Source organism: Accipiter gentilis, chromosome 1 (genome assembly GCF_929443795.1).
Source record: "Accipiter gentilis chromosome 1, bAccGen1.1, whole genome shotgun sequence".
Classification (NCBI taxonomy): domain Eukaryota; kingdom Metazoa; phylum Chordata; class Aves; order Accipitriformes; family Accipitridae; genus Astur; species Astur gentilis.
Genome location: NC_064880.1, coordinates 12010676 through 12036739, shown reverse-complemented (window position 1 = coordinate 12036739; position 26064 = coordinate 12010676). Strand labels below are relative to the sequence as shown.

The 26064-nt window shown below is 45.5% G+C and overlaps 1 protein-coding gene across 1 annotated transcript in view; it reads right to left on the bottom strand.

Moving 5' to 3' along the window:
* Positions 1-9801: 9801 nt before the first annotated feature.
* Positions 9802-26064, bottom strand: part of NDUFA10 (NADH:ubiquinone oxidoreductase subunit A10) — a 44675-nt gene continuing 28412 nt past the window's right edge. Inside the window, exons 9-10 of the mRNA XM_049807052.1 lie at positions 24341-24449; positions 9802-10490 (exon numbers count right to left, since the gene is read on the bottom strand). Of these exons, the coding sequence (XP_049663009.1) occupies positions 10422-10490; positions 24341-24449 (178 nt within the window). The 3' untranslated portion in view covers positions 9802-10421. The remainder of the gene's footprint in view (positions 10491-24340; positions 24450-26064) is intronic.

Here is a 26064-nt window from a genome sequence, read left to right as displayed (position 1 = left end):
CAAAGACAATTAAGCCACCCCTAGTTGAGGCATCCCAGACAAGCTGCTGGAGTCCTCCTGCTCTTCCAGAGTAGCTTTTCCAGGACAGGGAGGTCTCCTCCATGCAGGACTCAGCCTCATCAGCCCAGGCAGACCCTCTGCCTGGAAATCCAGCAGCGGCTCAGCTGCGAGCCATCAGGTGCGTGGCAGAAGTCTGTGCCACATTCCCCTGGCCTGGGCTGCGCAGGACACCAGGCTGTACCATCCCCTTGGTCTCCGCTGGCAAGAGATAAAAGATGCAAATGCAAAGCAATGCAAACAAGTGCTAAGTGTATTCTACAAGGGAGCTGCAGCAGGAGGGGTCCTGCTGGGAAATGCAGAGCTGTATTTTGAGCCATTCCTGTCTCAAGAGGGCATCAGTGGCTCCCGCACACGATCAGATCACCAGGTCTTTGCTGAACCAGCCAGCCACCTTCCAACATGCACGACTGCAAGATAAGGCAGCCTAGCTGAATTTTCTCTCCCAACAAGCTGGGTGAGGTTTCACGGCCCTGGATTAACTTGCGTACAGTGACTTGGGAGGACCTGGGGACAGCAGCACGCACCGAAATCCTGTGAGGCGGTTGCAGGGGCCCAGGGGTGACACGCAGCGTGGGGCACATGCTCCTTCGGCTGCAGCAGACCGAGGAGCAAGTTCTTCCCACCCACAAGCCCAACATCTCGGGGGCACATCAGGATACATCTGAGCAGAGAAGACACCCAGGGTGGAGCTGAAGGCTCCCCTGGGATGCTGCGGTAGTTTCCCATGCCTCAGGCTCTCCCTTTTAGGGGTTAATTACAGTCACAGCTAACAACCTCTGTCTTTGTTTACACTGGAGGCTGGCACACCCGCTGCCATCATTGGGAATGGGGCTGGTTTGGGCCACACTATCGCATCTAAAACCACACACAGAGCTGCAGCCACAGACAGGAGCAGCCTCCCTGCTCCAGCTGGGCTGCTCCCCTCCCAGACAACAAAAGAGCTCGTAACGCAGTTCAAAGTTCTCTCCGGTACAAAAACGGTCTTTGAGGGTAATTTGTTTCAGCTCAAAAGCAGGTGAACTTAATTACACAGCAATGAAATATCACACTTTAATATTACTTAACTTGCCTCAGCTGGGCTGCTGTGAAATGGTGCTCTGTTTGAGATCCAGACTCAAGTGCTTTCCGATCCCTAGGTAACATCCTAGTTAAACCAGGGAGAGGCAAGCAATGGGACGTGTGACCCACTGGAGCACAGGAGAAGGGGTGACAGAGCACACGGCTGCATGTGGGGGGACCCGTCACGCACAGCCTTTCAGCTGGATGGTGGCTGGGGTGTTCAGTGCATCCCCAACCCACGTCGGGTCTTCCAGTCCCTTGTGCTTTCTCTGGGGAGAACCCATGCAGCCTCTAGCCCCACTGCTTTGATCTCAACTGCTGTTTGAGATTCAGGCATCTCCTTGCCACCAATGCAGAGGGCACTTACACAGATGATGCCCTACCTGATCCGTGAGTAATGCTGGTGTCTGGCCCAGCAGTCATCCCGGGAAGTCCCCTGGCCGCAGTCTGGCATGCCTGTCAGCGCTTGGCCAGATGAGCTTTTTACTCACCCTTTCTTGAGCAAGAGCTTGAGCGCCCTGGCCAAGGGCATTGCAGGTGTCTCTCTCCATCCTCTGCGTGCCTGGGAAAGTCTGCTGAGAAGGATGGAGAGCAGAAGCCTTATCCTGTCTGAAGCTCAAGCTGGGACAGGGTCTGGCAAGTGCATACAGGCTGGCAGCCAGATGAACAAGAGTAGCTCCACTCACTGATCACCCCAGAGAAGATGGCTCTGTGCCCCTCTTGCCCTGATGCGACTTGAGCACTTTCTCCTCTTGCCCTGCTTGGACATGACGTGCAATAAGGCAACAGGGAACACCAGGCTTGTGGACACAGAGGCCAAAGCACTTGCAAAGATAACCTGCATAGGTTATGCGGCATAGGCCGCATAAGGGACAGAGCTGGCTCAAGGATCACCACAAGGATCAAGCCACCAAGTGATACAGGGCAGCTCAGAGCCAGGAGGATGGGAAATCACAGGGTTGTTCTTAGTGTCAGCAGCTGAAGCAGAGTTAAAAGCACTGAGTTAAGTGTCCTTCCTACGTGCTCAAAGCCTTGGCTGCCCCAGTCTGCCCCACAGCAGTCTGCAACCCCGGTCTGAAGCTCAACTCTCCCCAGGCAGGCTGAAGCCCCATGCTCCCTGCCACATCGTCCTCCGGTGCTGCACAGAGGAACAGGCTGCATTGCCACCTAATGGGATGTGCTGGGAAAGCCCTGTGCATCCTACTGGAAACCAGCAAGACCAGTATACTAGAGGCTCTGTAAGTGATGGAGATGCTTAACCAACCCCCCCGGCACGGGCAAAGATCTGGTCAGGACGTCCCCAGCACTGTAATGTAAAACAGTGCAGGGCGCACAAATCAAAGAGGATGGGGAGGATGTGAGTGGGTTTGTGTACTCACAGCTGTGCCAGGGAACACCAGCGTAAGGCAACTGCTTGTGACACAGCAGTATCACAACCCAGATCTGAGCACACAGGCAAAAGGTTTACTGGTTATCAAAGTCATTTTCCCCTCACTGCCTCCACAGCTCTTAAAAGCTCCTGCCAGTGGAGCATGTTTTATATTAAGCTCTTCAAGGAAGCGGATATGTTGTCCAGTTAACATGCCTCCTTGCCAAAATGCTGCATGGAGACAGACACCAAGGGGGAAAACCAGACCCACAGGGACTTCAGCAAGAGATGTTGAGTCCATGGGGTGGCAATTGGCATGGCTAGGAGAAAGCAGGGGGTGGTTGTGCCACAAAAGCACGGGCCAAGTTAGGCAGAGACTGATGCACTGTGTCTGCTGCAATCCCAGATTTGCTGCGTGGCTCCAGGCAACTCACTTCATCTGCCTCTGTCTCCCCATGACCAAGAAAACCAGTCCTGCAGGAGGCTGGGCAGCAGCCCTCCTGCTGAGCACCTCACTCAGAGATGCAACAAGCCAGCCGTGTCTCAAAGCAAAGAGCCACCAAACCATTTTCCAGGAAGAACCCACGCCACTGGCCCTGAACAGCCTTACTGCATGAACGTCTCGTGAGAGGGAGCCTGGGGGTGCGGTGTCTGCATGCCTGCGTGCAGACCACTGCCTTCCCCCTTTGCCTCTCACTAGAGACCTGCGCTGGAAAGGGCAGGGCTTCACCCGATCTCATCGGCCCATAGGGAACCAGAAGGTTACGTGGGAGCAGCCCCAGGACTCACCAGCCTGGCCTTGCTTTGCACAGCAAAATCTCGGGGCTATCCACAGGGCTGGCAACAGGGTCTGAAGCCACAGACAGAATTTGGGAGCTGCTCGTCTCAAAGATGCGGAGTGGTATGTGCAGGTCATCAGAGAGCTGTCAGACATGCCAGCAGAGGTAAGGAAGCCATACCCACAAAACTGAACAGTCTTCCACACTGCTGCTCTCCATCACCACCTGGAGAGCAACACGGCACCGATCTGTCCCAACACAGCAATGAACTTGCATGGTCCTTGATGGGGAACTGTCGCAAGCAGCAAGGATCCTGTCTCTTGAATAAATATACTGGACAGTCACCTCAAAGCAATGCTTGAGCCAAATACCCTACCAGAAGGGTCTGCTCATCTTCTGTCCTGGGTTCAGCTGGGATAGAGTTAATTTTTACAGGAACCTGGGAGGTGGGGGCATAGCCGGGGCAGCTGACCTGGACTAGCCAAGGAGCTATTCCATACCATGTGCCATCATGCTCAGTATATAAATGGGGAGCGGGCCGGGGGGTGGTCTCTGTTTTCGGTGGGGGAAGTGGCGGAGCGTCGGGTCCCGGGTGGTGAGCAGTTGCACTGTGCATCGCTCTTTTTGTATACTTTTTTTTCATTAGTGCCGTTGTTGTTGTTGTTGTAATCTCTTTGTGTTTGTCCCAGTAAACTGCCTTTATCTCAACCCTCGAGGTTCCAGTTTCTTTTTCTCTCCTCCGTCTCCTCCCCATCCCACCGGAGGGGGGCGGAGGAGTGAGCGAGCGGCTGCGTGGTCCTTTGTTACCGGCCGGGCTGAAACCACGACAGTCCTTTTTGGCCTTAGACGACCCCCCGGCCTGCTCCCCATTTATATACTGAGCATGATGTCTCATGGTATGGAATAGCTCCTTGGCTAGTCCAGGGCAGCTGCCCCAGCTATGCCCCCACCTCCCAGGTTCCTGTAAAAATTAACTCTATCCCAGCTGAACCCAGGACATCTTCCTAGTCCTGCCTGGGGACTGGTGGTTGGTCTGTATCACCAGTACAACCTAGTACAACCCAGACTGTGAGCAGGGAGCAGCAGCTAGAGCATCAGCTCTTACACCTTGCTCCAGCTTAGTCCCTCACCCCACTTCTACTCTGTCGATCTGCAGTATCTCTTTCTCACTCGTGCTCAGAAAAAGCACCCTAAAGAGAAGTCAGCAGGGATCTGCAAGACCCCTTATGCTGTGGTGTCTTTAGTTTCCCATTCTCATTAAAGATACAGCTCCTGCCCACACCAGCCTGACTTCCAGGACCGTTTCAGCTGGCAGGACAAGCCTGGCTCATCTACCTCACCTCCCAGGGAGCACTGCACAAGAGGGAGTAGGCAGAGTCAATCAGGGCTGGAGCAAAGATTAAAGCTGTGCCACAGTTTTGGCCGTGGTCCTAACACACGCAACACGGGCCAGAAGTCCAAAACTCAGCTAACACTGCACTAACCCCACCCTGTCCTCCCTGGGTAAGTCAGGCCACCTCAGTCAACCTCCCAAAAGATGCCATAACCGCTGATAACCTGTTAGAGATCTCTCTCCCTGCCAGTACCCAGCAATGACCCCAACAGCAGGCAGCTCCTTCAGAACAGATCAAAACCATCTCTAGGTATCAACGTTAATCCTCAAAGGAAAACAGACCAGCTGAATAGCTGTGGCTTTAAGTGTTGCAACCAGGACTTTATTCTGGGAGTAGGAAATGGCTCCTGCAGCAGCCAGGGCTTTTAGGAAGACAAAGCCAGGACAGACTCCACACTCCTGCCTTGGCCACTGAGGACAACCGGAACCTTAGTTTTACCCGGATCCAAAGATAAAAGCAGCGAAGGATTTTGTCAAGTTCTTCCTTTCTTCCTCCTTCAGATGCTTGAGTCTCCCCTGTAAGCAGAAACCAGAACTCAAAAGCAGCAAATGGGATCTCTTGTCACAACGGCAAATCCCACCCTGCCCAGCGGTGGGTCCCACCAGTTTCTGAACACCCTCACCCCTTACAGGATGATAAAAATCAGCCTTGTCTCCCAAAACAAGAGATGATGGCAGGCACCAGCAAATGGGCACAGCCTGGGGGCCAGCTTGGGCCATACCAGGGCTGAGCGGGTGATGCCTACCTTATCTTAGCACCATTTTGTTCAATTTTTTTTCACGCATCAACTCCCTTTACACAACAGAAACTCTACTGTGAACTTTATACATAAGAATGATTCCCCAAAAGGAAATAAGCTTCCCCACAAAGCAGCAATCTGTTTGGACCAGCCTTCTTGTAAGCAAGAAGGGGAACCAGAAAAGAACAAACCTGTACATCAGTGGCTCAATACATCATGCTTACATCCCATTTCTTGACATGCAGAGTAGCATTACTGTGCTGTTCTGGCACCATAATGCAGCACAACCCCATCCACCTTGAGAGCTGGTTCCCCACTTTCTGAAAGGACACCTGCAGCAGCAAGATAAGGAACCCAGAGAAACCAAAATCCTTACTCTGCCACAACTTTTAGACCACAGCTGGGTGAAGCATGCTCCCATTTGGCATGCTTGTGACCCCACACCCATCCAGACCTACCAGCTATCCTTCCTTGGCTGCACGCTCACCACCTTACACCTCTGTGCGAAGACACAGCTGAGGGCTGGGAACACTCTCCTGTAGGTGCAGCAGCCCACACGCCAACCAGCGAATGCAGCCTTTATCCCCCATGCAGCACCACTGTCTGGGATTGTGTCTCCAGGCCATGCTCTGTGAACTGCTGATCCACAAGCAGGTGGAAGAATGAGGCGTGGTGTCTGCCCCTCCCAGAGGGAACCACAGCAGCTGCCATGGATTTCAATGCCCGGCTGGCTATCTGTGAAGACGCTCAGTACCTACTAAGCTAATTGAGATGAAGTTTTCTCAGGCATGTAAAATTTAGGTATCATTTGTACCTGTACTTTTGTGGAGAACACTGGCAGGAATCAAATAGTCAGGAGTGATCCCATCAGATAGAAGCAGCTAGGCTGGGCTCCAGCACCTGCAGAGGAATTACACAGTACCAGCAGGCAACATGCTTGTTTTGATCTCACTGTGAATATGTATTTGGCTAATAAAGACTCAAAGCTGGGAACTGGAGCAGAACCTGCAAGTTTCATGCCACTCTGCTGCCCACGATGCTCACACGATGACGCTGAGTGGCAGCTATGTGAAGAATGCTGCTGTCTTACCAGGGTTAAAAGGGTCAGAGCAAATTAAGTGCTTCTTACTGAGTGACTGCAAGGGGAAATAATTTCCCTTTCTCAGGAAAGCTCTCTAGCACAAGCTCCTTTCTCTAGCATGATAGATTATCTCCAACCCACGACACCAAAACTGCATCAAAGCAGTCTCCTGGGTGGCCAAGGCTTTGCTCATCACTGCAGCAAGACTGAGACATGGCACCTCCTCACCAGCACAGCAGAAAGACAAGCTGGGACCACAGAGCTGCACCTTTCTGCCAGGGAAACCTAGACCCTACTTCCCTTCAGCCCCGAGGAAAGCATCAGAGAACACAATTTTGAATGCCTATCCCATCTCTCAACCGGTGTTTTAGAAAACACTCCTTTTGCATACAAGCTAAGTGGGGTCATGGGAAGCAACATAGCAGATGAGCTCAGTTTTGAGCAACATGGATGGGAGCTCCCAGGGCCATGCACCTCTGAGAAGCTTGCCCAAGATCACAGGCAAGTCAATGGAAGGCCAGGAACCTATGGAAGAGTCAATCTTTTTTCATCGACCCTTGGACCTCCTTTTCCGCCAAGACCTCCTTGAAGGCAGATGGCTTTTGTGGTTCTCCATAAAAGCTCAGCTTACACTAGACCTGAGCAGGCACATTTCTGGAGAGCAGCCTGTCAGGTTACAGTGTGCCATTCCACCTCCCCTCTGGTCTGGTTGCTTCCATTAACTTTTGCACAAATGATTCATTTTGCCCAGTCTTTTGTAAACAGCATTCAAAGCCAGCTGGAATTTGTTGTGCACCTAAATTAGACTTGCTCAGCAAGCTCTTCCACAGAAGAGATTCATTTCACTCTTTGCCCATGGTGGGGGCACAGCATCCTCTCTTCCACTGCAGCAGCAGAGGCTCTTTCTTTTCACAGAACTGAAGCAGGATGGTTAATATCCAAACCTCACTGCTATTACAACATGAAAGTTACACCTTGAAGTAGGAAGGGGAAGAGGAAACTCACTGGATCTCTTAATTGTAGCTCTGGGTCAAATGTCACTGCTGAAGAGCACAAGGTGGGTAGGAGCACATGAGGAGTCAACACCTCAAGCTGAAGTGCAAAGCACAAGGAGGCTCAGACACCTGCAGGTATCATCAGCAGAGAGGCTGACCTTGTCACACCCGGGACAGTTTCAGCTGTCCCCCAGCTGACAAGGAAGCTATTAATGGACATACTGGGAAAGCACAAACATGCACCAGTCAACCACAGCAAAGGCCAGAGGGGGATGGTTAAAAGACCAAATCTGAAATGCGGTAAGCCGAGTTTTTAGAGTGGGACAGGTGTTGGCATGCAATCACAGGTTCCTGAGGCTGAGAGGCAATCTTCACAACCTCATCTGAGGCTGCAGCATGTCAAGCCTTCGTTTTGGTGACAGGACCCATTCCCACCCACCTCCTCTTTCCTTTCACCCCTCCTGTGCAACTGAAAAGTGAACCCAAAGGGGAGTTAGTCACTGGACTACTGGATTGACCAACTGCAGCCATCAGGAAAGCCGATGGTTCTGCCCATAAAATGTGGCCAAAGCCTGGAAGTGAAACACCACCATTTCCAGGGAATCTGCCTTCATAAAGCAAGCAGAATCAAGCACGGGACACAACAGGCAAGAAGCAAACTTCCCCGTGCATTAACATAGGCAATGGGAACTCAGGATATGAGGACAGGCTGCAGATGCTATGACATGCACACCTACACAGAAGCATGGAAAGGACTTGAGCCAGTTTATCTTTTCCAATCTAATGAAGAACTGGAGATAGATTCATCCAACTGGCACAGTACACTCTTCAAAAGCCAAAAACTTTACAGCTGGTTTGCTAAGAGATGTTTTTTTGAGGTGTTAGAGTGGGAAGGAGGGAAGAGAAAAACACAGCTAACGCTCCTTCCTACAGCAAGGGGAAAGAAAGTTATTTCCTTCACAGATTTAGTTTATAAACAGTTTTACTTTTAAAGCAGAGTTAAAACCAGGATAAAAAAGTATGCTCAACATGCATTTTGTCATACCACACTGCTTGCCATACAAGCCAACACTGCTCTTCCTGACTGGAATTAAACTCCTTTACATCCAAAGCAGCTCAGCTCTCAGTGTGCTGCTGGAGGAGGCACGGAAGGCTCTTAGAAATGCTCTGCACCCCACTGTACCCCACTACGGCAAAGCTGAACACAACAGCTTCACCAGCACTACACACAGCACAAAATGCTCTTCTAGGAGATCTGACATCAGGTTGCATGTACATTGCCAAGTGAATTACAGCACCTGAAGAACATAGCAATACTGACATGGAGGACACCTGTAAAAAAAGGTCTTGACTACTCCCAAAGGGAACCTAAAGCCACAGCAGATTTCTTTTAATCTCCACACACGTTACTGACTGCTGCAAGATGGCACTCTGGACAGGTAAAGAAAAACTAACACTAATAGCTCAGGATCTCATTGCATAGGAGAAGACAAGTGGCTGAGGCTGGCAGGTCCTCAGGCATGAGAGCACTAAGATACACCCTCCCAGGAGAGTCATGGGACAAGGGATGACATGGCTGAGTTGCAACATATGTAGGTCCAGTGTCCCGATAACCAGCCTCCAGAAGGTGAAAACACACAAGGGTCTTGCAACAGTTCAAAAAAAACCCACACAGCGTCACAGGACTTGACTACACCAGTTCTGCTGCATTTTCATGCAAGTCCAAGGCATGGTGCTGGCCCTGCATCCCAGCACTTGCTTGTCATTGTGAAGCCATCAGCTGCATTAGCGCAGGGTGGCACAGTGGCACCAAAGCAGAGTCAGTGCTTTTGCAACCAGCGATGAAACTCTAAAGCCATAAAACATGGAAACAAAGAGCTAAGAGATCAGTGAGAAGAACCACATTTCTATCCCACTGCTCATTTATTTCAGTATCTAACCAGGCCCCCAAGGCTCTTGTTAAAGGAGTCTTTTCATACTAGTTTTGATACGGGAAGGGGTATGGGCAAGACTTGGCTGCTTAATTCAAAGGCATTGCCCTGAATACTGGAATGCTTGGCAGCACTCTTACTCAGTGATTGAAGTAGTTAGCCCCTTGCTGGAAATGCAGAATTACTGCAGACTAAATCTGGACAGCATTGCTTGAACCAATGCCAAGGTGCCTCATTTCTGTGACTAACTAACACCAAATGAATAATTTCTTGAAAAAGAACTCCAACTTGGACTTTCAGGGACTTGCAAAAATAATAATTACGTTTGTCTTTTACACCCAACAAACATTTTGATCTATAGCACCCATTCAAAGGAAGAAGCTGTGAGTACAACTGCTGGAAATTATTTTGAAATTTTTTTTATACATTTAAGCACAGATATTTTGCTGTTTAAATTGAGATCAACACTTAGTTCCTTCTCTCAATGAACTTTTTTATGCTTACCTGCTTTGATGCTGATATCCAGTAAGAGGCTTTCAGAACTTGATGCAAGTGTGGTTTTTTAGCATGTGCACTCTTCTAATGAAACTAATAAAACACCACGCATGACAGAGCAAGAAATTAACTTGGAGAGAGCCAGGAGGATACAGGTTTAATTTCTCTTGATTCAGCAAAACAACAATAATCCTATATAATAATATGCCACAGTCTTGATGAAGAAAAAGTTCAGAATTGATCTTAAGTCTGCCCCCGTAATACCAGATCACTTTGCTATCACATATTGACTATTTGACATCCAAAGACAAAGCACCCTGAATTCATCAGGGAAGAACAAACCAGAACAAAGTGACTTCCCTTCTAGGAGGCTATTCTCTTCTGCTATAGCTGGAAGATGATTTAACCAGCGTTTTCTTCGCACTACACAATTGATGTGGAACAGGCACACTGAACTCGGCTTCTTCTTCACTCAAGTTCTGTGGTCCATTGCAGGTAGGGCTCCAAAGGGAGCAGATTTCATTTCAGCCAGATCCACTTGTCACCAACATCAGCGTTGTAGCCTTGCCTAAAATAGCGACCAGGAAGCTACAGAAAGCAGAAAGTTCAGTCAGAAACATTTCTCTCTTCACCCTATATGGAAATCTTTAGATTCTTTATGAAGTACCTCGTCATATCTGCAGAAATGCAACATGAAATACATGTTTACAACATAAAGATTAAAACTTACAGAAAAATCAGTCCCTCTGAAAAAATAGAGCTGTGCAGTTGAAGGGGGGGGACCCTCAAAAAACACTATGCCATAATATAGATAAAAAGTAGCCCAATAATCTCAACAGCACAACAGCATATTCCCCCTGGATTCATCCAACTCTTCTCCCCTACACACCCTTGTTCCCAGTTTTAATAAGAGGTGACCCCTCTAACTGTAGCATGTAGTAGAGGAATTGAATCAGTCAGTAGAATCTCATGCCAAAATAGGCACACATTATTAAATACATGAAATATTTCATGCATGAAATACTGAGTTAATTACTACATTAAATTAAACCATTCAAATGAAATTGCGTATTTAGCCTTCAAGAGCTGAACTTAACTTCATTAAAGCAAAAGCAATATCTGCCTGTCTTCATAAGCAAAGCCAGAAGCCACTACTCACTGGAAAAAACAAAGTTTCTTGAACCCCCTACCCAAATTTCACTGTACCCTGGGACCTATGCAACAGCCTTCACTTGCTGCCTCTGAACCTCACTGATCTTTCAGACTGCACCTCTTCCGCACAGACCCTTAATGTAGCTGGGAGCAGCCTTCGCCCAGGCGGCTCAGACACACAGGTTAGCCTGACCGACCTTTCTGTACCCATGGTTCCCAAACCAGAGCTCAAGGAACCATAGTGCTGCCGCACGAAGTCACCCCTCCAGCCAGTTCATTGCACCTCAGGGTACATGAGACAGCAGAGGGCTGGGGACCGCAGCAGGAAGCCTTTCCTTCTGACAGCATCTCAAGAGCTTAGCCTGGTTGTACAGGTCACAAGAGTATCACGAAGGAGCAGTTTGAGCCTAGCAAACCAAGAAATGCATCGCAGACGGAAAGGCCAGATAGACTGGAGCACTGGGAGGGGGACATCAGATGTACTAGGGAAGCTGGAGGGTTTGCACCCTCACCAGTGAGGGAAAGCAAATTATCATGGAGATAAGAGCAAATGGAGGTGAAGAGCAGTAGCCTAAACAGTCTTGGCATTTGGGAGTTCAAGGAGTTACGTCTAGTCCTAGAGACAACGATCTGTTACCTCTAAGTCTGTGAAAGGACACGAAACACTGAAGCACACAACTCCCTTCCTGGTAGTCCGTCTAGCCAGCCAAACAGGCGCCCCGTGACTAAAGCCTTCCACAAGGGTTCCGGAGGAAGAGGACACGCACAGCGGTGCAGACCGTGCGTCGGGATGGAAAGCCAAGCCTGGCTCTCTCAGCCTGCTGCCGTGTGCAGCCACATCGCAAAAGCACTCGGGCAGCATTATAGACACAAAAATTCAGCAGCCAAGCTGTTCTACCTTCAGCTTTAAAGATTTGAGAAAAGAAGCTGTTTAAGTAGCAGCCATTTTAAGGGATTACAGACACAGCACACAGGACTACAAGAGAAAGCCTGCCAGAACAGTTAAAATAGCAAACTCCTCTTACATAGCGTATGTGCTCTCTCTGCAGGCGAGGAAAGTGCTCTTCCAGGCCAAGCAGGCTACATCAGGTCAGCAAAAGCACGCTTATGTGACAGAAGACTCAACACAAGTGTGCCAACAACACTGTCACCAAAATCATCTCTTAACAACTTGCTTTGCAAAAGCAACACAAATTTTTAGTGCAGTTTCAGCCTGAATAAACATAAACCAGGCTCCATACCCACTAGATAACTAAGCCACAGGAACAAAACCTGCCAACGACAGGATCAGTGCATAAAGTAGCTACTTTGGCAGTTAAGCGGAACTGAGTGATCCTATGGAAGAAACAGATGTAGATACATTTCAACCTCTGAGTCTCAGGTGTTAAAGCAGTCCCCTTCAGAAAGTACTGATCATGACCTGAAATGCCAGAGATGGTTAGGTCCTAGCTTCAAAAGCAGAGTCTATCTTCAGAACCTCTCTTCCTATCTCCAGGAATGAAAAAGAGACAGAACACAGCATTCATCTTTGAGATATAACACTAGAATCAAGAAGCAAATCACCATGAAAAAGCAAATGTGTTTTGTGAGAAAGACTGAAGCAAGCAAAGATGCTATACTAAAATTCCTCCTTTAAAAATAAGCTATCCACTGGCAGCCTTTACAAGTAATTAAGCACAGATCGTCTGCTCATCTCCACACAACCACTGGTAGGACCCCGTGTCCTGTGACATTGGTCCTGATGATTTTTCCTTTAAAAAAAAATATCTAAGAGTATCCTGTTTGAGAGAGCTGCCCCTGCAGAGAGAAGCAAGACCCAGTCTTGACGAAATCTATACTCAGGCCACAAAACCAGCTATTTAATCCAGGATGAAGCCTGTCGTTTTGAAGAAGGGGAGGGTGTTGGGGTTTTTTTTATTCGAAGGTCAGGAAATAAGACACTTCTTTCCCTAAAACATCAAGCTAACAGAAGATTTCTACCTCCTTCGTGAGACATTCCCTGCCCTGCCTTGTCACAAACCATTACAAGCCATTCGTGATTGGTTTTTCTAAGGTTTTCTTCATTTAAAGTTGTCTTTAATGTCTTGTCTAAATATCAGAAGAAACCATGCAGTCCTGTTAAGAGTTACTCCTGCTGAGCAAAGAGGAGATGTGAGATGGAAATAAATGATTACTATCTCTGCCCTGCAAATTTACAGTGGTGAGCTAGGGAGGACATCAGACCTGCTGTGACCAGCCTGTATCTATTAATTCTAGCAAAAAACCAGCTCTCCCTGGTCCTCTCCAGGCAGCACATAATTGGCCCTTTGATACTTCAAGAGATTCCCAGATAACTAGATTATTAAAGCAACAGGAGCTCTCTGGGAAAATACAGGAGTTTACAGTTTCATTTCTGGGTAACTCTGCCCTCTTTAAAAGATACAATATCAATCCCAACAGAATTCAAATTCATTGTCCAAAACAAATTCCCCATGTGTCTTTGGTTAAAGACATGCAATACATCAAAGCAAATTTTATAATAAGTATTCATCCATACTCCATCGTTCACAGTGGGCCTTGGCAAAAGCAGTCGAGTTTTGGGATATGTTACAGCCAAGCTTTCAAAATAGCCCCAAAAAAATGGAAAAAGAGGAAGGCACAGTAAACAAAGCCCATACTACCTACCAAGCAGAACAATGTGAATTCATGTTCTGCACGCTATCTGCTCCAGGTACAAGTAACATAGATGACTTCCTGAGAAGGAGCTCTTCAAAGCTCACTTTTTACAGCCGTGTCTGTTGTAATAAAGCTGCACAACTAGGAACAAGGTAGGTCTATCCCAGAGGGAAGGAAGCTAGTGATCTTTTAGCGCTTATTGAGCATTTGGAAAAATACTGGAACAGGACTCATCCTGTTCTTGCGGTCTTCTGCCTCCCCTCCAGCTCCTCGCATGCCCACCTCCTGCCAGAACAAGCTTTTGCTCCGTGTCACAAGGAGCCTGGATTAAAATGGCCAAATGAAAAGTGTTGCAGCAACGTTGCACAGAGTGGCTGAACAGACTGAATAGCATGATGCCAACAAGAAGAGCTCCTACGGTACCCATCCTCTCATCTCTCTGCTGCACAGTCCAAGCCAGCTCTGCAACTTTGCTAGATCATTCCACAAGCTCAATCAAGCCCCTCACCCAGCAAGATAGCTTCTTGCTGGGTTAGTTTTCGGTGATTCTGCAAGCTCAGTCAGCCAAACACATACCAGACCACTGCAAAGAAGAGTGGTGGGAGCACCAGGGAAGATCTGGGTATGTGGGGAAAGTGGTAGGATGTGCTTCTTTTGGTGACAACAAATGGTTAAGTTGGTGCTCCAAACTGCACCCAGCTGAAGTTCCCAGACTGTTCTGCCCACAGCTGCTTAGCCTGCACAAGGGCAGGGATGGGAACAAGCAGTCAGCCCTGAGGGTACTGGTATTGCAGCCAGAAAAGGTAAACTGTCCAGCCTAGAAAAGAGATGATGGAAGGGAGATAGGGCAAAGCTCTGCATAACTTTCCAGTAGCTGTGAGAACACAGAGAGGGACTGAATATTCACCATCGCTTCCAGTTCAAGATACAGGTGCCAAACAAAGCCAGTGGCTTGAAGGACTCCTTGCTGAAGGATACTGCTGACACAAAATTTAGAGACTCTCAATGGGAAACCAGGCAACCACTTGGAAGAGACTTGCATTTTCCATGAGACTTGTGCATTGTGAGTAAGTTTCCCAGTCAGAATTATAATGAAAATCAGCAAGGCCACATCATTTGCATGTGGCTGGCACATTCACAGGAACACTCCACACGTTACCTTCAAATCAGACTTGAGTAAGACCAAAGAAAAGGTGTGACTTAATGGCCACGTTAAAAATAACAGTAGCGCATCCTATCATGCATGATTAATTATTAACAACACATTTCCACAGGCAAGTAAAAGGAGCAGCATGCAGGGTCAAATAAATCCTGAACTCTCTTAGGTCCTTCCCTGACATCAGCCCAAAGAGACCTATGGAACCACCAACATGTTTGTCCAGCACCAAGTAGCAGAGAAAGCAGTTGTCAATTGCACCAAAGCTGAACCATCTTTCCCAGGAAAAGTAAGAAAAGCTGTGTCATTATCACAGCAGGCATCTACACACACACTCTGCAACACAAGAATTAAGTCTCTGCCCTCAAAAGCTTACAACTAAAGAAGCACTGAACAAGCAAATGGGAACAGAGATACCACTAGACAAACCCAACAGCTCACATGCATCCCTGCAGCAGGAAGCAAGCATGAGCTCCTGCAAGGTCACAGCCAAGTAACAGATTTTTCCACTCCATGGAAATGGACGAGATGGGGAAACAAGTCTTGGTCTGCTGCATTACACTGTGCAGAACTTAAAGTTGGCAGCAAGGATTATCTCAAGAAGTATCCGATAAAATCCACCACACAGAGCATGAAACTAATGAAGTGAGCTGTACCCAAAGGTACAGCCAGCTCAAAAGAATGAAACGGCTCAACTTTAAAAGAGCATTAGTAAAGAGATGAAAACAAGATCATCTCATCAGTTAAATTAAGAACTCTGCCACAAAGTGTCTGTCAAAACTATAAACACGATGGAAAGCCCTATAAAGTGGTATAGGCTGCAGAGTAGCAACAAACAGCTTCAGCCAGCTGTTTGCTATATGCTGCAGCCACATTTCATAGCTCCTCAAAATAATTTCAAACCAGACATGTACAGGTAGAGCTCTGGAGAGTTTTAACAATCTAAAAAGGTCTACATCCATCAGTTTAGAGTCTGTTTTGTTTTCCAACATTTCAGGAGAAGAAAGAATTACCGTTTCTTCCTTCTATTCCTGTGCTGCTTTATACTAATGGCTGGGCTTCACAGATAAAACAGATCTATAAATAGCATGTTTTGAGCAGCACTGATCAAAGAGCACTTAAAAACAGAGTCATTACTCTGCAAGCACAGGCTCATTCATCAATATCCAAACCTTTCCATTTAGTGGCTGTTTATAACAAGCATGATAATAGCACCTTCCATCACTGCTGTTAGCAAAGGCTACTGCTTTTTCCAGTAGAAATCTTGACTTCCAGAAGTTTATTGCTGGCACACAGCTAAAATCCGAGAGAATCTAGGAACATGTAGCTTCATGTATTGGTTGTATTTTGGAAGAGTTTGGTTCCTAAGTTCCAGAGCAACACATAACAAAGGGGAGGGGGGTGTTATATGCCCCAAACACACATTCAAGGTGTATATGGTTTGGTCTCCGAAGGACTGACATAGATGTTTGTTTACAGCTTGACTCCACCATTCTTTACACAAACAAAATTCTTAATGCTGTTAGCATTCATTATAGCCTAAGTAACAAGAGTACTCAAAAAGCTGAGGTTAAAACAATTCCAATTTGCTGAAAATGTTCAATGAATGTTATCCTGCCCTTCATTCATTCACCAAAAGATAGACAAGACAGTAGAAATCTTTTGGAAAGAGAAGCGTCCATAAGGAGGACACAGCATATTTCTTCAAAGCTGAAGTATTTTATTTCAAACAACGTAAAGTGAGCTTAAGCAGGAAGCTGATTTGTAGAAATAAATGTGACATGCAACTTGAACTAGAAACACCATGAACAATCTAATGTATATCTCTAGACTTGGTTTTGCAGGACAGCCAAGAATAAATAAGCAACAGAGTACAACTAAATATTTTGTTGCAGCTTTTCTCCGCAGTGCCTACTTGCCCTAGTGACTATTCTCCGTAGTGGCAGAATAATATCCAATTTGGTTTTTCTCAGCAAATATGTTAGAAATGCTAGTTATCCACTACAGAGTGCAAACCTACTGCAGGAGAAAGCCAAGTAACTATATCCAAGCTGGATAAAGTGTTACACTAACTGTAGGCTTGCATTTCTAACTGGACAGGTAAAATGCAAAAAGTTTCTTCCAATAGCTTTCCTTAAGTTATATAACTCAAGGTAGCAGCAGGTCTTAGGAATGGCAGATTCTACACTAAAAAGCCCCAAGGCACTTCTCAGCAAAAAAATGCTATTGGGAAACAAGGAAAACAATATACTAATGCCATCCAACCAAAACTGTACCACCTCACCAGCACAGTTAAACACCTCAAACTGACACTAATTCATGGTTTAAGACCCATGGAGATGTTACCCCTGAGAAGCTGGAGCAAAGCAGGGAGAGCAAGAAATAAATCCAAGTATCCTTCTTACACATTTGCCAAAACCTTTTCCTGATCTACAGCATGATTTTCAGTATATGATACCACAATGAAATTGTCCTCTGAGGGCTGGGTTTGGGGTTTTTTTGTTTGTTTGTTTTTTAAAGTTTCCTAGGAGATGCAAAAGAGTGGAGTGGGAACAGTTCACCTGCAACTTTTCTCCACTTTGCTTAATCACTAACAAAAGATCTTTCTTCTGAGCTATTTTCCTTGGGTTTTTATTTTATTTATTTTTTATTTAATGGAGGTCTACCCGGGGAATGACATTCCTACATCGGTATGGGATTAAGAGGGATTTGTGAGAGGGAAGATGTGTTCCCACAAAAAAAATTGTTTTCTTTCATAGGGCTCAGTGGCAGACTGTCACATTTTAAATGGATTATTTTAATGCCAGTAGGATTTTACTGTCTTTTTGATTTACATAGGTACCCAGTGCCTGGGACACCATGGTCTGTCATCTAAAACAAAACAGACCCAACTACCAAGATCAAGATTTGAGATAGTCCCAAGGTCTCTCAGGCTCCTTCCCCCCTGGATCTGGGATAGATATCCCTGGCTAACTGCCCATGATATTTTTCAAGGGAAGCACGGTAGAGAAGCTACACGTTTCTAAAGCAGAAGAGGGGCTGCTCTCACACTCTCTCTGTACATACAAGATTGGTGAGAGTGGAGGAGGAGTGGGAAGGTGGGAAGAGAAGGAGATCACATGCCTATTCCCACCCCTTTCCGGGTACCCTTCAGGAACAACTTTGTCATTCCTAGGTTTTAGTTATTCTTTAGGTCCTCCTGGTCTTACCAATATTTAGCCAGGCAACACCTTGTTACTTTAGAAAGGACTAAAAATATTTTTGCAGACATAAACCAGAAGGAAAAACCTTAAATTAAGCCTTTCCTAATTTATTGTGTGTCTGCTTTCATTCCTTCCTGGATTCAAGAGCAGACAGGGCTGGGCATTACAGCTGTCAAACATCTCCATTAAAATAAGAATTAGGAAGGGAGACCTTGATCCTAAGAAAATGAAAACTTCATCAAGCCAAGAAAAAATAGCACGAGAGAGAAAACAGATGATTGTATCAAAGACAGCCACTGTGGTAACAATCACAAAAAAAAAGATATCCTAACCTCCCCAATTCTGCAAAGGCAAGAGTGCCATGGCTTAGATAACACTTATTGCAGCATTTGCACTTTATTATGTATGCATAGGTAATGTCCTCTGTGCATACAAGTAGACTTGGTCAAAGATTATTTTTTTTTTTCAGAAGCCCATAGCTTTTCTCATAACCCAAAATCTGCAGCCAAAGGCCAAGGTGTTGAGGACCCCACCACGCAGTATCACCACATTAAACCTCAATGCATCATTTTGACACAAACGCTCCCTGCTCATGATCCAGACTCTGGCTTCCTGAAAGCTCCAGTATTTCTTTTGTAGTTCAGGGTACTTTAAATGGGGGATATGCGTGTAAGCCAGGAATGCTCTGCACTCTCAGAGGAGATGGGAAAGCTAAAGGACATCCTAAACCCCACTGTTTGCCAGCAGCCATCTTCAGCCCCTTGCAACCACAGCTGCCAAGAAGTGTCAAGGCTGCACTTCACATGCAACTTGAGCCACATCAAACCTGGAGGAAGTCTTCCCTTAATGTTCTCCCTTTTGTGCTAGTTATGATCTTCAATTATAAACACATGCTCTGACAATACTTTTATTTTGGGTTGTGAGGCTGGGAGTTGACTAGTGTTGCAGGCTCACCTTCCCATCACTCAACAGCTCGCTGTGTTACAGCTATTCCCCTGCAACTACCTAAATAACTGGAGGCATGGCAGACATTGCACACTCGAGGATTTCCCCTCCTAAGGTTGCATCCTTATGAAGGACAGGGTCGTAAAACACCTGGGGAAAAAGCGTGGGACTCTCCTCCCCTCCGACCTGTTGCCTCTTCTCCACTTGCTGCTATGCAAGACTGCAGGGGACTGCCAGTCATACACTCCCAGGTCCTGGGGCAGAAGGGAGGAGGATGAGGAGCACTATACAAAGATGCAGCTTGACACAGCAGCTGAGCTGGTGCAGCTGCTGTGGAAAGGCAACCACCCCACCCCAGCCACAGGCTGCTGCTACTGCCCTTCCACAGCTCCAGTATTCACCTAACCCCAGCAACCTGTTCAGTTTGGCAGTCTAGCTTAAGACTAGTCCAGGAATAAAAAAAAAAACAAACAAAAAAAACCAAAAAAAAACCAAAACCAATCCCTGCTAGGTTAGCAAGCCTTGCCTCATGGTCAGCATCCCTGTATTCCAAAAGCAGTCTTCCACAAAGGGAAAAGGATGGGGAAAATAAAATTAGAGCCTCCTCTTACCTTTCAATGGCATATTTATTTGCTGTCTTGAGTTAAATGTTAGGCAGAAAAATCTGAGCTGCTCGTTTTGTCTCTGCTTAATATGGAGCTGCACTGACAAGGACGGACAAAGCAGAATCATTACTACTGCCAAATAAGCCTCTGCTTTCCTCACGTGGTGAATACGGCACACATCACTTTCTGCGGTGAGATAAACTTTGCACATCGCACAATTAGATGGTTCAAAAGAGGACAATGAGAACCATCGAGGAAAGGAGCCGATGGATGGAAGTTGAAGTGTGCCAGGATCAGCAAATAGCCAGTGCATGGTGGGGGAAAAGCAATAAGAGGGTAAAGAAAGGAAGGGAAGCACGTGGCTCACCATTTCAATGCAAGAGCAAAAGGACACTCCAGACTGAAAGATGGCAACTAAAACTGATCTAAGAAAGCCCTACACACAAGCACATGCACTCACTGGAGCTAGAAGTCATATTGGGATATGAAGCATCTTTGAAGGTAGCTCAATAGCATGGAATAAATTCTTCAAAAAATTCACCACAACTGTCTGCTTCAAGGGTAAGGTACACATCCCTGACTTCCTTTTTTTCTGATTGTATAAATTAGGCTAACAAAAGATACATTTAGATATGGGATTTGCCTTAGTACAAAAGGAACTTCTAGGTGCTTAGGCCTGTCTTGTCTGAAGAAGAGTCTGTATGCCCAAGCATTTGGTCATTTTCTTTAATATACACACCAGCACATACACTTGAATTCCAGTAAACTAGAAAGAGGACAGGATATTCTTCCTGCTGCACAATCTTACCCCCCCAGAGAAAAGATGGGAAAAAAACCCCAAACAAATCCTAGAGCATGAAATGCAAGCCACAGTTTTTACCCACTAATAAAAATAGCCCTTTTCTCCTTCATAATTTCTTAGATTTGTGTTTAAAGACCTTGGGGCAAGCCATTGGACAAACAGAGGAGCTGGGTTGCATGAACCAGGGTTCAGGTGAGTGGGCTAGCACAAATGCTTTCTGCTGGGGCTGATGCAATGAGGAAGACGACTAGGTTTTAACTATTTTGCTTTCACCTGTTCTAGTGAAGGAATTCACCACTCCAGTGCCTGAGTGAACACCAGCAAGCACTGGACTCCAGGCTCTGGTACACCTTGTGATAAGCAAGCCCACTAAGTTTTTTGTATTTTGAAGCACAAAGTTTATATAAATGAAATGCTGATCATTTTCTTATGATCTGCAGTGAAGGGAGAGGTGGCAAAGACTATTTTAAAGTTCTCCAGCTTTGTTTTCAGAGGTAAAGACATAGGTGATGACTTGAATATGAATCTTAGACAGCTGCACTTTTATGTATACAGAAAAGAGCATGCAGATAAAAGAAGCCTTTTTTCACCACCCCTAGGAGATTCAGCAGGACTTGCCAACAGCATTTGGGAGTGTGAAGTACATAAGTACATTATTTAAGTACACTGATTCCATTAAACAGAACCATTTGTTTTCGTCTTCTCTGCAAACACATCTGCCTAAGTGCTCCAGCTTCACAGGGTGCACATGGAGTTTGGAGCATTATCCATGGGGATTGTGCATGGTTGGAAGAAAGCAGAGAGATACAGCAGTTGTTAAGAAAGAAAAAAAAAGAGTAGTCAAGTCTTTACTAGTCTGACAGTTCCTAAAATAATGTTGCTTCACTTACGAATGAACATGCTTATCTCTGTGATCTACAGAACCTGACTAAAAGGTTACTTTTCCCTTGCCAGAAAAGCATCTTTAGAAGTTTATGAATGCCTGAACAGAACGGCTGAACTCTGCCAGATGACTTTATGGTAATAGAAGGAGGCAGAAAGCCACCTCCTCACATGTGAAAAGAACACTTACAGAAGAAATTCAGAGGATATGCATAAAAAAGCAAGTTTCTAGTATTCAGAGCTGTATGTAGCTACCTCATTATTTTGCAAAAAGGCACACATACTAAAATCTTGGACTCTGAAGAGTGTTTCCTCCTCCTCTTCCTTCTCAGTTGCTTCTGACTAATGAATATTTTGAACAAAAACCACCTTCTGCCTGGAATTTGCGAATCCCTGAAAACCACCATTATTAGGCAGCATGAATTGTGTGCATGCAACTCAAAAGCACAGGAGTTAGCTGCCTATTGGTACGATCAAGGATTTATGACTAATTATAGGATTGCTGAGGAAAAAAATCCCCTACGCAAATCATTGTATTTATGTGGTAAACATCATTACACTAACTTTAAAAGCACGTATTTCCCACAAGGAAAAGTTAAAGTTCTGTAATTATACCATAATTAAGTCTTTACTTAGAAGTCATGTGAGCCTAAAATCTTTATCTGTCTTCAAATGCAAAAGTGGTAGCACAGCTGTAACCATCCCTGCATAGACATGGGCAAGGCAAGGGCTTATGATTCCCTCTCGTTAGACCTAGCAACCTCATAGCCAAGATTTGTATGTCTAGAAGTTCACCTGCTTTTTCCACTTGCACTGGTTGATCTCATGCTGTATTACCTCTGAATATAACCCTTGTCTTACAAAGGAATTCACACCTTCATTTGCTAAACAAAGTTGGGGGAAACAACACAGGTCTTCAAAGTTTCAACACAAATAATTTAATTCTTGGAACATAAAACAGCAGGTGGGGCTGGTTTTGTGCTTCCCCTTCCAGTAGCTTACGGGAAGTAGCAAAACTCAGCATCTTTTGCATTGTACACCATCCCTACAGACAGCCCCCCCTCGTCCCTGAAGGATTACACATGTCTAAGCATTCAGAAGAGAGAAAAAGAGTAGTTAGCATTGCCTGAATTTAACAGAATGTTTCATGAAATGTACAACTCCTCCTTATTCCAAAGGACATTATCACTTTCCACAGTACTTTCCTGAATCAGGGCCTAAAAGCGTGCCTGCAGAAGGGAGATTATATTTTGGCAATGGTTTTTTGCACTGACAGTGCTCAGCTTCTGCTGTCAACTAACTGGCATCGGGCAGAGCAATCCAAGAGCACAGCTTTCCTTCCCAGGTATTCATATTCCTACTCCTAAGCATCCCTTTGCTACATCTGCAACGGAAGTCACAATTTTTCCTGGAAGCCAGCTATCTGATGAGCCAGGGCATTCTCAGTTTCTTGCCAGCACAGAGTGGAATGTGCTGTTGTACAGCTAGAGGAGAAAAAAGGCTTTCAGAAGTATTACCACTGGTTCTCAGCATGCAACACTGAGGTCACATCTAGCTGTGTGTCAGGCAGCCTCAGTAATTCCCAGCTCCACTGTAAAGTGACATTTCAGCCAAAAAACCCTATCATCTTTGGGAAGAAAGGTACTGTCAGTACAGATGGATGTTGCATGCTGGCGACAAGTCATGCAGCAGATCCTTCTGAAATATGTGCTGCACACACAGAGACATCTCTTGGAGTAGAGGACTCCAAAACCCCTTAGTCTGAGCTTGAAGTTCTGGACTTAAAAATGTGATACCAAGAAGCACGAAATTCTGATAGGAATTTGTCAGATGGACCAGGGAGTTTTCAAACCCATTAAACAACCTCAAGCAGTACCAAGATGCTTTCTGCTACTTTAACCTTTAGCCCCTTTTACAAGCTGGAAAGACTACATCTCAAATGAGGCAGACCCAGGAGCCTCTCCATTACATAGTTAGCTGAGGAGGAACAAATTACACTGAATATTCACAGGAACTTCTGAACTGACTATTCCAGAAGAAAACATTGGTAGTTCAGAGTTTCCAAACAAGTCCACAAACCTGTAGCTTACACTTTAATTTCAGTAAGAGACTGTATACTACCAGGACCAGAAAACGATAGTGTTTTGACTATGAAAATCATTGTTTACAACAATTTATATAGACCTTCCTTCCTTTGTCTTCAGTGATTGCTTGAAAACAATGGCAGTGAAGATTTCCACCCAACTTTAAAACATACCATCGCCTGTAACTTCAGTTTGTCTAATCAGTATTAAGTGTCATCAGTTCCACAATTTCTCTGATGAGAATTTACAATACCTGGGCCTTAGGAAAATACCATGTGGTGCAAGAGGACCCCATGCCAGCTAAATAACAATAGGCGATAGGGCAAAGGGCTAAGTCAACTGGAAGCCGTTGTCTCCAGAATACAGAAAGGCAAGCAGCTAATTAAAACATTGTGTGGGAGCCTGCATGAGGTGTAAGAGAGCGCTGGGCCACAACAGGCTTTGGATGTGTGCCCATGTACAGAAACACACTATTTAAAGCAACAACAGTTTTGAGAAGCAATGTAACATTCATACCTCCTCAGCCTACTCTAGAAAAAACACCCCCTCCCTCAGCATTTTATAAGCGGTCTTCTTTATAGAAGTCACCATGGGTTTCCAATTTTCTTGTTTGACTCAAAGGATTATTTTAGATTTCAGAGGTCAGAGACTAATCAGGGCAGGAGAAACAAAAACAAATGAAAACCACTTATCCTTCAGTCCACATCTAAAGATCAAAAAAGAAAATCGGCTTACAAAACAAACCATTTGCTTCATAATTCCTCTTGTGGGGAAGCTAGACTTCAAAAAAAGGTGGGGATCTGGGCAAAATCCAGAACTTACTCTTAGAAATGTGCATCCCTGTGCACGAGATTGACACCTGGCTGTGCACAGGACAGTTATGAATGCACTTAAAGCTTGGCAGGGACACCTGCCTGGCTATCATACAACTGCTCCCCTTCCAGTATTACTTACCGATCGATACTCATAATAGATTTTATCATATTCACTGCCTCCAATTGTGATTTCTGGAATGAAGCGAGGGATGGCTACAGGATCCAGCACTCCATTTTTGTCCTGAACACTGAGGGGAAAGGAAGAATGAAAAGAAAGAAAAAGTAGCAGTTAGTCCACATCCTGCCCCAGAGACAGCAACATCAGTTCTGAGTTGACCAAATATTAAAGAACTACTTTTCTGTTAAATAATACTTCTACAGGTTTTGGTTATTTTCCAGTTATGATGAATACATAGTCCTTTTCCTCACACAGCTATTTTGTTTTTTCCCCTCACCCTTGCCTCCAGTTTGCTCCTGCTCCAACCTGTCCCTGCTTCTCCATTCCCTCCCCTAGGTTTTTCCTCCCTGGAGATGCTCTGTCATTCCTGGGAGACTTCTCCATAAAGCACCTCTAGCTTTTTGCTTTCCTACCTAAGCAAGGTAAAACCAGTGGTTTTATCGATTCCCACACACTATCTTGCTATGTCAACTTCATTTAATTGCCTCCTGTTCAATTAGTTTTCAAAAATGAACCCTCACAAAGATTAAAGTAAGGTGGTGCTCTTCCCCAAATTCCCATCCTAAACGGATTGACACTGAAGCAATCACAGGGTTTGGAAGCAGGCAGTGCCTCTAGCATCCTGCCTGGGAGTAACCAGGGGAAGCTTGCTGCAGCAGCTCTAACAACAGATACCAAGAATCATCAAAAATCCACACTGCACAGTACCAGCACTTTCAAGTACCCCAAATTTAAAATGTCTGAGAAACTGCTAGAAAGCCACCTTCTACATACTGGTATTATACATAGACCAACAGTGCCACCTATATGTATTTGGGGAAAAATAAATCCATTTGCAGTGGACAGTGACCAAATTCTAAATTCAACACTTGAAACTCTGCAAATTGTGTTTTTTTCAGTGAATTGCATTTCTTTACAAATATTTACATACACATAAAGCACATGCCCTGAGCAAAGCAAAGTTAATCATCTTTAAGCAATTAATTTTTTTCCCTAATCACATATTTTGGGACCTTACCTCACAGCACTGAACAGTTTAAACAAGTAAACTAGTCTGCTAATGTATCCTGCCATGCACACTGTAAATTATCCTACTACAGATAAGTTAGTAAGGAAATATAAACTAGTAAAAGTTGAGATGGGAGAAGGTAAGGATAAATCCCTTTTGCAAGACAAGGATGAACACCAAAGATGCTTCCTATAAACCACTACATTATCTGTCTTCACATACATTAAATGCATATTTCACATGCTGGAAGCCAGGAAAATGAGTCCTCCTTTGCCTCCTCACCAACACAGCAAGAGCTATTTTCATGACTTGCTAGCACCGGCCCTCCCCTGGGCCACTCCCAGCCTTCTCAGTTCAGGACAGCCTGGAATAACCGAGCTGGGATGGAAGAGTTTGCCCAAAACAGTGACTTGACAATGCAACTGGTTTTATTTCTGAATCCCAGTGTGCTTCAGGAAGAGCACCATTGTACCTACTATGTCTCCTCTCTTGGGGTTCTGTGAGAAGGAATCAGCTCTAATACCCACTGCTAATTAACCCCAAACTAAAATAAACAACCCAGCAGAAAGCAGCCCTTCAGGTACCAGCTCTTCATTCCTCAAGTACAGCCCATCCTGCAACCACACTTGTAATGAGTACCAACGCTACGAGCTTTAATCTGCATTTTAATCTGCAT